Source organism: Nuphar pumila, chromosome 5 (assembly GCF_984573655.1).
Source record: "Nuphar pumila chromosome 5, dmNupPumi1.hap1.1, whole genome shotgun sequence".
Taxonomy (NCBI): Eukaryota; Viridiplantae; Streptophyta; class Magnoliopsida; order Nymphaeales; family Nymphaeaceae; genus Nuphar; species Nuphar pumila.
Window position 1 is genome coordinate 122,304,051 of NC_143253.1, and position 14,526 is coordinate 122,318,576.

The 14,526-nt window shown below is 37.8% G+C and overlaps 1 protein-coding gene across 1 annotated transcript; it reads right to left on the reverse strand.

Moving 5' to 3' along the window:
- Positions 1-1,827: 1,827 nt before the first annotated feature.
- On the reverse strand, positions 1,828-3,531 carry LOC149838455 (3-ketoacyl-CoA synthase 6-like). The gene is made up of 2 exons (XM_090007699.1): positions 2,395-3,531; positions 1,828-2,214 (listed from the first exon to the last, which is right to left on the reverse strand). Exons 1-2 carry the CDS (start codon positions 3,529-3,531, stop codon positions 1,828-1,830), a joined length of 1,524 nt encoding a protein of 507 aa, XP_089863825.1.
- Between the last annotated feature and the right edge of the window lie 10,995 nt (positions 3,532-14,526).

Genomic DNA, 14,526 nt, shown 5'->3' on the forward strand with positions numbered 1-14,526 from the left:
TATTTATCCTGAGTTTTTTGAATGATGTAAAAAAAATAGATTATCATTCGACTCATCGATAGTTGATTTTGGTTCATGTCCGCCAACCTCTGATACCATGTTAAGAGAAACATGATGATAATGATGCGGTAATGAGAGTGTAAAATTGATTTACTTAATTATTCCAAGGAGACATGCTCCATATATGATACAAGGCTAAACTAACTCCTACAAGTGGAAAAGGTTAAAACAATGAAAAAGGTGAAAAAGATACAACAATGAAAGAGATAATCCCATATATGCGATAAGGTTATCTCGATGATCAAGGGATAATGGCAATTGCTACATCACAAATGTAGCAACTGCCCACTTGCATGATAACTGAAATTTGTTGTAAAGAGAACCCGATAATGGGTATCGCCACTTGCATGATAATCGATAATGAATATCGCGTAACACGATAATGGATGCACAAATGTAGCAACTGCCCATGGAAATCGATCTTGTGAGGATAACGATGATGTCGTTTAACAAACTCTCTCTCTCTCTCTCTCTCTCTCTCTGTCTCTCTCTCTCTCTCTGTTATTACTGCCATTGATTCGGTGAAGAACCATCTGAAGCAAAGCACTCTCATTTAAGTTGTTGGTTAGTACGAGTATGATGGGGGCCTTTGCCCTTTTCCCATCTTCAGTTCATGACCAATTCTAGTTTTGCCTAGAAGGTTATGATAGGTACGAAAACATTGGTGATTTTCTTCCTATTGTTAGAGGCTGTTTTCCTTTCCAAAAAAATGGGATGATTGGGGTGATAGTATTATGCATAAAAACGATTTTTTGATGCACCTACTTGTCCACAAAAACAAGATGAGTTGTGGAAATTTACATAACATGATGAGTTATGACAGGTTTTGGGTAAATGTAGGTGGCTCTTGTCATGCTAGTTGCAACCACGGTTTGCAATTCGAAAAGACTAAACCATTTGCAAAAGTTTTGTGGAAGACTTGAATGAATGTGACAGGATGTTAATCTCTCTCTTTAATTAGCGTAAGTAGGGTTTTCAAAATTATGAATGGTTGTTTTCTATTTTGCTTTTAATTGGTGTGAGTTTTGTTTTAAGATTTTGGTTATTTATTTTTCATCGTTTTTCCTTTTTTTTTCAACACTACTTCATGCCATGATATACTGCTTGTTGATCGGATTATCACCTATCTGTAATTACATTGAAACTCCTACGAAGAAGCATCTTTACCCACTGTCATTTTGTTGGCATGCTGCAAGTATACTCACATCTTTGCCACTGCCTTTTTGATGGTTGATGGTTGATAGTTGATACTTCTTAGATATGATATTGGAATTCAAAATATATTTTATTTTTTCTTTACATGTAAAATTTAATTGTGTAATCAATTTGTTTTCATTTTATTCTTTAATTTTATTTATTTTTTGAGAATTTTATTTTTCAAAGATTTTGCCGATAAAAACTTGAGAAAAATAAAAAATATTTGAAAATATCATGAGAAATTCAAAGTAGAGAAATTGCCGTTTTAAACTTTTGTCACTATGAGTTCATGTAAAAGCTTTTCGGAGAAGGTACGAATGGATTTACTTATAAAACTTAAGGTGGTGAGAAAAACTGAGGCCCACCTGTGACAGCATGACACTTTCTCAGGGTGATGATTTGATGTTTGCGTCATTCATGGTAGGAAAAGATTAGCAACTCCCACTGAAATCGTTTTTAAGGAGACAATGAAGAAGGAGAAAACACATCTTGAAAGCCAAGAAACATTAGGGATGGTCATCTTGGAACAGACAGCGAACCATTTTTGCCTGTGCATTGCGGTGATAAAGCCTAGAGCTTAACCACGTCGGAAATATGAACGGGATACCTATCAATGCAGTCGGACCATGGACCCTCCTCCCGCGCCTCGATGGTCCGATTGCACCTCCAGACAGCACTGTTGCACTTGAACCCGCTCCCGAACGCGATCTGCCACACCCGGTCTCCCTTTCTCATCCTCCCTTTGGCCTCGATGTAGCCGAGCTCATACCAGATCGTTGACGACGACGTGTTGCCGAATCGGTGCAGTGTCATCCTCGAAGCCTCCGTGTTCTCCGGCAGAAGCCGCAGGTTCTTCTCCAGCTCGTCAATCACCGCCTTTCCGCCGGCGTGGATGCAGAAGTTCTCGAATGCTTGCTTGAAGTCAGGGATGTAAGGCTTCCACTTGCGGTTGAACACCTTATAAAATAAAAACCAACAAATCCTTGATCAAGAAGATAACCACCAACTCAACCCATCAAGAAATTGGAAAAACAAGGCTAAAAGAATAAATTAAGAATCTACTGCATGTTCTTATTTATTCATCACATCTTTACTGAGATACCCAAGCATACAAGCACACACTAATATTCAACATACCTTGCGCCCTATGAGGGTGAACACGAACTGCAGCTGCTGCGATATCGGCAGTACCAGCGGTCCGATCGTCGTCATGTTCGACTTGAGTGCGTCACCCGCGGTAGACATGAGGTGCTTGGATAGCTTGGTCCCCACCTTCCCCACCTCGTCGTCCTGCTGAAAAACGCATGTGTACGCCGTGTCTTCCGCGCCCTTGTGAGTGCGCACCACGTGAAGAAGGCGGTACTTTGCACGGCGTCTCTCGCTCCGGCAATTGGTCAAGAGAACGGCGGCGCCGCCCATTCGGAAAAGGCAGTTGGGGAGCAGCATGGAGCGCTCGTTTCCGTCGTACCAATTGGATGTGATGATCTCAGTGCCGGCAACAACCGCGTAGGAATCGGGGTGCACTTGCAGCATGTCGCACGCGAGGTCAATGGAGATAAGCCCGGCGCTGCAGCCCATGCCGGAGAGGTTGAAGCTGAGTATGTTGCTCCTCATCTTGTACTTGTTGATCACCATGGACGTGAGAGAAGGAGTTGGCGAGAAGAGGCTGCAGTTGACGATGAGTATGTCAATATCTTTAGGCTTGATGCCCGTCTTCTGAAAGAGAGCGTCCATGGAGGAGAAGATGCTGAGCTCGGCCTCAGCTCGGGAGCCCTCCATGGGGCTGGTGAACGGAACGCAGTGAAGAGACGGAGGGAGGCAGGTCTCTTGTCCGAGGCCGGACCGCTCAAGGATCTTGAGCATGAAGTCGACGCTCTTCTTCTCGAAGTACTGCGAGGGGTTCTGGCGCTCGGTGTAGGCAGAGTGGCTGTGGGCGTTCTTGATGAATGTGGAGAACGGGCTTTGGCATGTCTCCGGGGGCTTCAAGCAGGCAAAGTCGACCAAGAAGATGGGGCGAGGCCTTGACATGAAGTAGACGGTGGCCGTCAGGACGACGAAGAGGGAGAATAAGAGGATTTGGATGAGGTTGGAATTGAGGGAGTGCCAGAGTGCAAGGAAATCGCCGAGGTCGTGAAGAGCTACCTCGATGATGATGGCAGCCATGATAGGGAGGAGGAGCAAGGTCATGATGATGTTGTTGACAAGGTACTGGTAGCCCAATTTGACATATTTGAGCTTCACGGAGGAAGAGAAATCCGGCAAAGAAGGAGCCATCTTTTGGAGTTTGGTTAAGTGAATGTGGTGCAGGTGGGGGAGGCTCAGTTAGTATAAGAACAGGCTAATGAGTAAGGTGACAAAGGGATGGTGAAGGAAGGATTTATAGAGAGCAATTAAGGTAATATTTTATATAATTGATTGTCGGTCACATTCAATCTCCACTGCACCTCATTTGGGAACCGTAAGATGTCTGGGGCCGTGCACAGCTTAGCTCCATGGAATGAGATGTGCGGTGGTGATGGAATATAATGTCATGTGCCATACGTTGGTAACTGCTCTGGAATTTTATAGCAGTTGGAGCAGTACCATTATTGTTTTGCATTTGATGCAAGTTACACAGCTTTTTCCTAATTGGGATGACCACCGAAAAGGTAAAACTAATATTGAACTTAACTGGATGGAAGACGGTTGTGTATTGACTGACAGCCCCGTCGAGAGAAAAATAGTAAGGTGAACAGAAAACAGAAGAGCAGGGGCCCTCTTAAACATGGGTGGCCATTCATTTTGGGTGAGGTGGTAGGTCTCCCCTTCGGCCCATGACGCATTAAAGAGATGTACGTAACTCGCCTCGGGAGCCTACGAAGACATCAGCTTACAGTTGCTCTCTTCTATCCAATGTCTAAACTATACCATTATTGTGACCATAAGCAAATGAACTCACATTAAACTTTTCTCATCCTTGAACATATAAGGCATGTTTGATTTTCTCATTCATGCAAGTTTGATTACCATATCTGCTCTCAAATCAAGCATTGAACCACCGGTTTCATATCTAATTTAAAATCCAGTGACCACTGGATCAAGGTATTAGAGCAAGAAGTTTTTAAGCCTTTCGCCCAAACAATATTCATCATATATTTAGGCTTTAAAGGCTTTGATTTCTTTACAAAGAATATGATTATTCAAAATTGTACACATTGGAGAAATCAAATATTAATTGACAAACAATCACCTATCATCAATTTAGACAAAGCCGTTTGGGTCATGACATCAACCAGCTAGTCCATCTAAATGCGTTTCAAATGCCAGCCTAATATATAAAATGACATTTTTGTCCATTTCTCCTAGAAATTTTCTACTTATGGTCCTTTGTTCTGAATAAATGGGGGTATTTTAATCAATTTATTAATTAAACAAAGGTCGACTAAACGACTTTAAGACCAAGCATGTCTTTAAAACATAAATTATAAAAAACAGGCAGCTAAAAGTAATTGTTAAAAGTTATATGGTTCCTTATAGATAGCTAATATAAGACGACTTATTGTAAATAGAGAATAAATTAGGCTGCTTGTTGTAATTACTTAATAGCAAACCTTATTTTTCTTTCTTTGGTTAGGCCAAGGAAAACACCCTAATGACACTGCACATTAGCAAACTCCCATTGGTAAAACCATTGAGGACCCTGCCTACTGAAGAATACACCCATCTTCGATGTTGGGGCAACGGTCATTTCACATGACAATACATGGTGCCCATGAGTAGGAAGGCAGAGTCCTAGTAGGCCAAAACTTTCGATTATTTTAGAAGCAAACATCTCACAAATTTCAAATGCTTAAAAAAATCCTTCCAAATCGAGCTTCCAAAGGTTTCAAAGACTTCTAGCGTTCACAGGACCCCATCCTGAGCCCATGATTTGTAGTGTCGGCTGTGATCCACATCGAACCAAAATAAGTCTTCCTCCATGTGTTTAATGAGTTCTGTCTAACGTGGGCAGGTGGGAAACACATGGGACAGAATCCCGCAAGGCATGGGCACACCTAACTGCGAATCTGAGCAGTAGCCCACCAATCACAAGTGCACCACGCTTCAACTGAATCATCTCTCTCTCTATATCTATCTATCTATATATATATATATATATATAGTCAATAGAATATGAGAACTGAAAATATAGGCATTTTCAATACTTTTTTTGCAAATTCAATCATGTGGATGTGATTGGCATGGTGAATTTGCTAGGAATCAATCATTGGTGTATTGTCTATGAGAAAAATGTGATTTTTGAATTCTTGAATATTTAAGAAGATTATGATCTATTGATTTTAAAGCCTTAAAAAAATCTTATTTATGCATTAAAATCTGATGATTTAAGAGCGGGTTCTTATAAAACCAAGCATGTAGAACACATCTGTACTTTAGAATCAAAAGAAAACAAAAAATTCATTAAAATCACAGTTCACACATTAGTTCTCATATTCTAGTGATTATATATATATATATATATAAGAAAAACATGAAAAACCCCCTTCAAATTCCCAGTTAGCTGGGTGGTTACCTTTTCTCCAGCTAACCGGGGTTTTGAAGGGGTTTTCGACATGGAAAAACCCGGTTAGCTGAGTGGTCACCTTTTCTCTCTCTCTCTCTCTCCTTATATATATATATATATATATATATATATATATATATATATATATATATATATATATATATATATATATATATATGTGTGTGTGTGTGTGTGTGTGTGTGTGTGTGTGTGTGTGTGTGTATAGAGAGAGAGAACCCTACATGCATAATGGAATCAGATGATCTAAGAACTGATTCATATAAAATCAAGCATGTAAAACACATCTGTACAATCCGATTTAAGAAAAACATGAATGATGCTAAATGAAACATGCTATTGGATATCCTATAATTTTTTTGAAATTCCAACCCCATAGATGTGTTCAACATGATTGATTTACTAAAAATCAACATTTGGATCATGCATGGTATTTGGAGCTTCAAAAATGTATGAAAATTCTAGGCCTTTTTTTTAAACCTTATAAAAACCTATTCATGCATTGAAATCAAACGCTCTAAAAAGTGATTCCTATAAAAATATATATAGATCACTTCTGTATGGCCAAAATTTTGAAAAAACATAAAAAATCTAATAGCATGTTTCATTTAGCACCGTGCACATTTTGTAGGTTTTCATTTCCATATATATATGGGTAGGTGCTAAATGAAACGTACTAAATGGGCTTTTCTGCTCTTCCGGTGTGTTTTTTTTTTGCAATTTCGACCCTATAAATGTGTTGGGCATCGTCAATTTATGAGGAATCCACACCTAGATCATGTGTTTTTGATACTTGGAGTCTCAAAAATTTACAAAGATTCCATATTAATGTGTTGGGCATGCTCATTTTGTAGGTTTTCATCTCTCTCTCTCTCTCTCTATATATATATATATATATATATATATATATATATATATATATGTGTGTGTGTGTGTGTGTGTGTGTGTGTGGAAAATAGAGATATTACCAAGTAATTTTTTCCTGCCTTCTTGAGAGAGCTTTTAGTCTTGATCATTGCTGCTTTATATCTGTTTGTTCGGCTAATCTGCTGTAGAAAAATTTTGTTTCCTCGATTATTGTTTTCTGCAATCTTTTTTTTGTTGTTGTTTGGACTGCATAAAATCTGTTTAAGCCTCCATCTTCTCAGCTGGATGTCTGAGAAACCCTGCATACCCTCATACCATTGTGTGCCGATCGTTGTTAGGGTCGATGGTGACAATCCTTCTTCTGGCCTGATGCATAAAAGGGAGAAGGGTTCATCTGACCCTTCACCTTACATTTTGAGTAGAAGAGTCGAGATAGAACCCCTCTTGCTTGTGTATTAAAATTGTTTTTATGTTTACAATTCTGTACCACTAATTTTATTGAAAACCCTTAAAAGGTGCCATAATTTCTAGTTTGGCCACAATTATGTAGTATTTGCATGCTAGCTGTTCCAGTTTAGTGTATATCTCATTTAAAATCGCTGGATATTGATTGTTTGATGACATGTACTTTGCAGATTTTTATTCACTCAATTGATACATAAAGGTTCTATTGTTTTTCTGTTTAATGCATGTATAAGTAGAATCAATATTTACAGATTAGTGGGTTATATTTTCTGCTTGTTCCAATTTGAGACCCTCTAAAATATAAAACTCTATCATTTTGGAATAGTCTTTTCATTGAATAAACGTGTTACACACTCCTGATTTTGAATTCTTACTTTTAGAATGGGAATAAGTGTTTTCTTTATTATCATATGCTGCCCTCGTGTCACTTGAATATTGCTGAAATATGCTTTATGTTCCCACTAGTGTGGTAGTTACTCTTAGGTGAAGACTACGTAGCATAAAGTGGAATATATGTATTACTGCTTCTCAGACTATATATACTAAATATTTAAGGGCTTATTTACTCTTGTAAATTCGAAATACGAAATACATAGATAAGGGAAACTACTGTACTTTGATTTGACGTGAATCTTTTATTTTTCACCTCTTATAAAATAAATAAATAAATAATTGATGGTGAAAATTTAAGATTGACTCACATCGTCCTAAATTACTTGTGCTTGTTTGTTGAATTTTGTCATGTTGTTCTTGACCAAATAAGATGTTGGTGATGGTCAAGGATTTGACAATTATCAGAAATATAATTCCTGATAGTATGCAAATATCTATGTTCTTACATAGTTTGCCCTCATATTAAAAAATAGTCACAACTATTCTTAGGCTTAACTTCAAAAACTTAGATTTGATTGAGCTTCAACTCAAATTAGCAATTGAACAATCTTATTTGAAAAAGTTTCAAAAGAAGGAACTATTGGCAGCTCAAGATGTTGCTGAGAATAGTTATAAACCATTTAAACCCTGCCAATTCAAAAGATGACCCAATCAGAATTTTGACAAATATAATAAGAAAAATGTTCAATACTCCAAAAGCCAAAGGAAAAAGCCTCCAAGACCAAGTGCTTTAAATGCGAAAAACCTTGGAATATTAAGAAAAATTGTCGATCTCATAACTACATCAACAAAAATAGAAGCAATAAGAAAGACACTACAAGAAAAATGTTAATTAGCGATGAAAATTTGTGACAAAAATAAGTCGTCGCAAATTTGCGACGAATTAGCTAAAAAAAACTAGTCATCCCTAAAATCAGAATTAGTTGCAGAATTAGTGACGGAAAAATTCTGTCTCAAAATCGGTCGCTAATTAGTGATGGATTAGTGTCGGAACAATTATGTCTCAAACTCCATTGTTAATTAACGACGGATTAGTGACGAAAAAACTCTGTCGCAACTTCATGATGGATGAGCAACAGAATTTTTTTGCCGCTAATTAGCGACGGATTTTGAGACAGAATTTGTCCTTCGCTAAGCCGTCACTACTTTTTGATGTAAAATTACTCATCTAGGGTGCAAAATTTTCTCCATGCTCTCTCTTTCTCCCCTCTTCCGCCGATCCACCTCCCTTTCTCCTCCCTCGCTCGATCCCCCTCTGTCGCCTCCCATCCTTCGAGCAAACGCCAGCGACCGAAGCCGTCAGCCACCCCTCCGAACACCACCACCGTCTCCTTCTTCTCTGCTACCACCGATGACCACCGACCGTCGACCACTCCCTCTTCGATCGTTGACATCTCCCCTTGTTCCCTCAATGACCCACTGCATGTTCTTCCCGCTCCGACAACTCGACCGAAGTCCACCAGCGACTGCGTCGGTGAGCACCTCCCCCCTGTCCCTCTTTCCAATCTGTCGGCAAGGGGCCCTACCCCCTGCCGTTGGTTCTTTCTGGTAGGGGGATCCACCCCCTGCCTTTGTGTTTGCCCTGCCAACAGGGGGCTACGCTCCCCTGTCTTTGTTTTCATTCGGCCGACAGGGGGTTCATCCCCCTGCCTTTGTTCTCTTTTGGCTGACAAGGGTACTCCGCCCCCTGTCGCTGGTCCTTTTCGACAGGGAGTTCCACCCCTTGCCCTTGTTTAAGCAACAGCGACAGGGGGATCCACCCCCTGCCTTTGTGTTTGCTCGGCCGGCAGGGGGTTCAGAAGAGCTTGACATTGTCTGTGTTGTGTCAAAATGTTTGTTCGCCAATCAAGATATCACAGGATGGTGGGTGGACTCTAGAGCTACTCGTCACATTGCAAGTGTGACACCTCAAAATTTAAAACTACAAATTTTATCAAAAAATTTGGAAAAAAAATTATTTTTGAATATTGACGACGAAAAATGATTTAATATTGAGCCTGGTTTGATAATTTTGAGTGAGCCACAAGGTGAGAGAACACAAAGCTTTTATAAAAGTACAACCAAAATATTATTTACATCATTTTTGACAAAATGTATAAAATGTTCAAAATTTGAGAACACAAAAAATTATGAACCAAAAAGTCCTAAGTTGGGCCCTGGATCCTCTGAAAAATGCTAATCCTTGATGTTGTCTGTCTCGCTGTATTCACTGTCCAGTACCTGAACAAAACCCATTAATGGGTCAGGCTGCTAACAGTCTGGTAAGTCTATACCAATTTTGATAATTCAAATTATTAAACATATTCAGACAATTCATATAGAGCATTGTCACTAAAAAGTAAGACAAAATACGAAACAAAACTGTTTGCATAATTATGACATATTTTGATTTCAAAAAGTGATTCAAAAGGTTGTTGTTTCGATAACTAGCCAGCCACCCTGATATGTGGGAGAAGACAATCACTGATAGCCGAGGCATTCAAGGAGTGTATTATTCTTAGATGTTTTAAACTCGATTACCTGACTGTAGCAGACCCAAAGCGTACAGTCCATGACTAGGAGAATCGCCGCTAAGGCAGAACAAAAAATAAGATGCATCCTGGACTACTGCAGTAGTTGAGGATCTATCACCTAGAACAAATAGATAACTCCAACCTCCAAAGACCTATGATTAAGTGAAGACCGCTTGGACGCCTTGCTCTCAAAAATTAGAACAGAAACACTCGAGGTTGTACCATTTACCTTCTTCAAGGTAGAGATCATAACAAAATAGGTTAGAAGGGTTATTTTATTACAATGATTATTTTAAATGTGTTACACCATGTAGGCCAGAATGGAGCTTAATGACCCAAGTATCCACTTTTAGGGTAATGACCAGAATCTTGTATGTGTACTAGACCCAATCAGTACTTGCTTTGCATATATGAGCACTTCGCCAATGTGGTGAATCAATATCTTAAGTTTTTTGGGTAGGCATGTTTTATTTATGAAATAGTGTTTTGTTTCGCACTTTGAGAGTTAATTTATTTCAAGCTCGTATACGAGCCAATCCCAGAACGAAAGTATGCATATACACTATTGTATACTTGTGACACCAGAAAGGTCTCTTAGAACCTTAGACCCTTTTGGGCTGCAACCATTTTCTTTTTATTTGGAGCATAATATTCTTTTGTCAATAGGGTTCTCTGAACCTAGAGCTCTATTCTTGAGCTAAGCAGAGATGCACATTGTTTTATGCTTGCTTCAAATATTTTATCTTTGAAAAGACATATATGAAAAAAGTATTATTTTATCTGAAGTATAATGTGTGCATCATCAAATATTTTATTCAGAGTATGATGCGTACCAAACTATTATTTTATTTGAAATCTGATACTATATGTTATTTTATTTAGAAAGAGTGTATGCAAAATTTATTATTTTATTAAAAAAGGGTCTATGCGAAAACTATTATTTTATTCAAAAAAGGTGTATACAAAAACTATTGTTTTGTTATTATTTTATTTCAAATATGAGATGTACCAAATTTGAAATTCAATATATATATATATATATATATATATATATATATATATATATATATATATATATATATATATATATATATATATATATATATATATATGTAATCATTCAAACATAAGCAAACATGTATGCCTCGAAGATATATTTAATTATTTAGAATTTACATGTACTTACTTCGTAGAGTGAACCATGTTTGTAACCTCCTTTTGTAATAAAAAATTCTCAAAAATTCTGGGGAAATTTTCCTCCAAGTTGAACCTCCTTTTGTAAGAGTGAACCATGTTTGGAGAGTTTGGTGGAATCGAACTGGGTTGAGGAGATGAGGGTCACGGTTCCACTGAATGGAGTCACCCAATGGGACTAGTTAACAAGAGGAAACTGGGTATGGAAAGGAACTGGGTCAGTGTGGCTAGCATAACCCAATCAGGTGAGGGCTTGCACAAAAGAGCCAAACCTGGGTGCAGGCTGGGTGTGCTCAGGTGGGTGCAGGGCATTGGATCAGATCATTGGGTGCAACGAAGAAAGTGAAGGTGGTCTGCACCGAGGTGGTGGTCCTGGTGCAGGGTGGTGGTAGCCCTAGGTTCTGCTGGGCTAAAGAACTAGACTTGGCTGGACGGGTGGTCTGATCAGGAGCAGAGGGTGCAGTAGGTGGAGGGTGTGGTCTGGTCCAAGTGGGTGCAGACCAGGTGAGAGAGATAGCAACTAGGGTGCAGGTCTGAGTGGCGCAGCTGAGGTGAGCTCAACAGCAAGGTGGTTGGGCTAAGAGGTGGTGGCTGGTGTTGCCACCAGCAATGGAAGGAAGAGAGGGGCTGAAGAGGAGGAGAGCATGAGGAAGAGTGGAGTAGGAAGGGAGAGGTTTGAAGTGAATTTCAGAGGAGGGGGGGGGCTATTTATAGGGTAATAAGGGTGCCTTAGTGTTGCCAAATGGCAACACCAAAGGCATCACGTCTTTGGCCTTCCAAATACTAGTGTTGATCTTTGTCAACACTTGTAGATTTTCATAATACCATGAAAATGAAAACAGCGGGCATCACATGCCTTTATTTAAATGGGCCTTAGGTCTTTGGATCGGATCTTGGTTATCCAACCCTAGGTCCAACTAACCCCACCAATTCAGTTGGTTGAACTTGTTGGTCAGCTAATTAGTTACACTAAGTGAGAACTTAGTTAATGTAACTAAACTCACATAAGCTTAAATTATATATATAATATATTTACACATATATGTATTATATGTACATTTATTTATGCCCCCTTTAATTCATAAAACATGATTGATTGTCTCAGTCAACTAGGGGATGGACGAAAATGACCCTACTGGTCATAAATGCCTCACTATATTTATAAAATGACCAATTTATCCTCAAACTTGTTGAGTGAGTTTCAAGAGCATACGAGCTCCGTTTTAGATGAAATCAAGATTGACTTTATTAGAAATTTGATACGAATGCAATAATCTATTAAAAACTTATAAAAATAAATCATAAAATTATGATTTTACCCTTGGGGTTGTCAGGTACATTTTGTAAGCGTACGAGCTCGAATTTCGATGAAATCACTTGGGTTCTTTTTAAAATTTCAATGTGGTCACAACCACATAATCTAAAGTTATAAAACAGGTCATCAAAACATTCATTTCATTTGATATTTATGTTTTGAACAAAATGCTCAAAAATTGTCGAGTATTACAGCAAGGACCAAAGAGAGAATGATGGACTTTAAGGTATTTCAACCTAGAGAATATCATGTATACATGAGGAACAACACATATTGTGATGTTGTGAGAATTAGGTCATATAGATTGAATGTGTTAAGCACTAATGACATTCTGACTAATGTATTGTATGTGCCATCTATGAGGAGAAATCTTGTGTTTGTTACGGCCCTAGCTAAGAAGGCCTTTGAGATCAGGTTTGTTCTAGATAAGATCATTGTGAGTAAGCATTAAGTTTGAGGGTATATTCGATGAAGATCATGGTTTGTTTAAACCTACTACTTCAGAAATTAATAAAGAATATGTTTCTTCTGCTTATATAGATAGTGCATTGTCCATAGATGTGAATGTCTTGCATGAAAGATTGGGTCATGTCAATTTAAAAAAAATGAAGAAAATGGTTAAATTAGGATTATTGCAAGATTTTGATGAAAAAACATTTTGTAAATTTGAAGCTTGCATTTATGGAAACATGACAAGAAAACCTTTTTCAAAAGAAATGATTAGAACATCTGAATTATTGGAGATAATTTCCACTAACATATGTGGACCTTTCAGGGTTCAAACCCATAGAGGCATGCTTTATTTCATCACTTTTATTGATGATTTTTCTAAATTTGGATATATCTACCTAATATCACATAAGTCTCAGGCATTTGAGAAATTAAAGAAATGTCATCGAGAAGTTGAAAACAATTTAGACACAAGATCAAAATATTAAGACCTGATCGAGGTGGTGAATACACTTCAAATGGATTATATGAGTATTGTCAAGAGCATGGAATTGAATTGCAATGTCTGAAATACCACAACAAAATGGTGCATCTGGGAGATATAATAGAACTGACATAAATATGGTTTGCTCCATATTATCACATGCATCTTTACCCAAGGTGTTTTGGGGAGAAGATATTTACTCAACTTTGTATATCCTAAATCAAATTTCCTACAAGGCAGTCATTTCAACTTTTTTTTTTGTTATGGACTAGTTTAAAACCAAATTTGAGTCATCTTCGGAGATGGAGATCAATAGCTCATGTAAAGATTATGGATCCATCAAGCAATAAGTTAGATAATAGATCCATTAAATGCACTTTTATTGGATATCCAAAAGGGTCTAAGGGAGACATATTTTATTATCCCAATAAGGACTTGATTGAAAGTAGGAATGTTGAATTTCTTGAAGGTCAAAATATTAACATTGATGCTCTTGAAGATGATGATCATGATCTATATGATCTCATTTATGATGATTCATATGAACCGATCGATGTTCAGTCAAGTAATGAACCAACCATGAATGATCCTTCTATTCAAACTCTTAGTTGTCATAAGAGATCACGTGCTCCAACTTCGTATTTATATGATTATTATATATACTTGATAGAAGAGATATGTTACTCAGTAAATCTAGATGAAATAACTGATAATTTAACTTATAGTGAGACAATCAACTCACATGAATCATTAGACTAAGTAAAAGTCATTAATGAAAAAATTCAATCCATTGAGAAAAACCAAGTCTGAAACTAACAGATCTACCTGAGGGAAGGAAGCTCATTAAGTATAAATGGGTTATGAGAAAAAAGTACAAATCAGATGAAACTATTGGCAAGTTTAAAGCCAGATTAGTCGCAAAAGGATTTTCACAAAAGAAAGGATTGGACTATATTGATACATACTCACCTATTGCAAAATTTGCATCAATAACAATAATTTTAGCCATTGTAGCGCATTATGATCT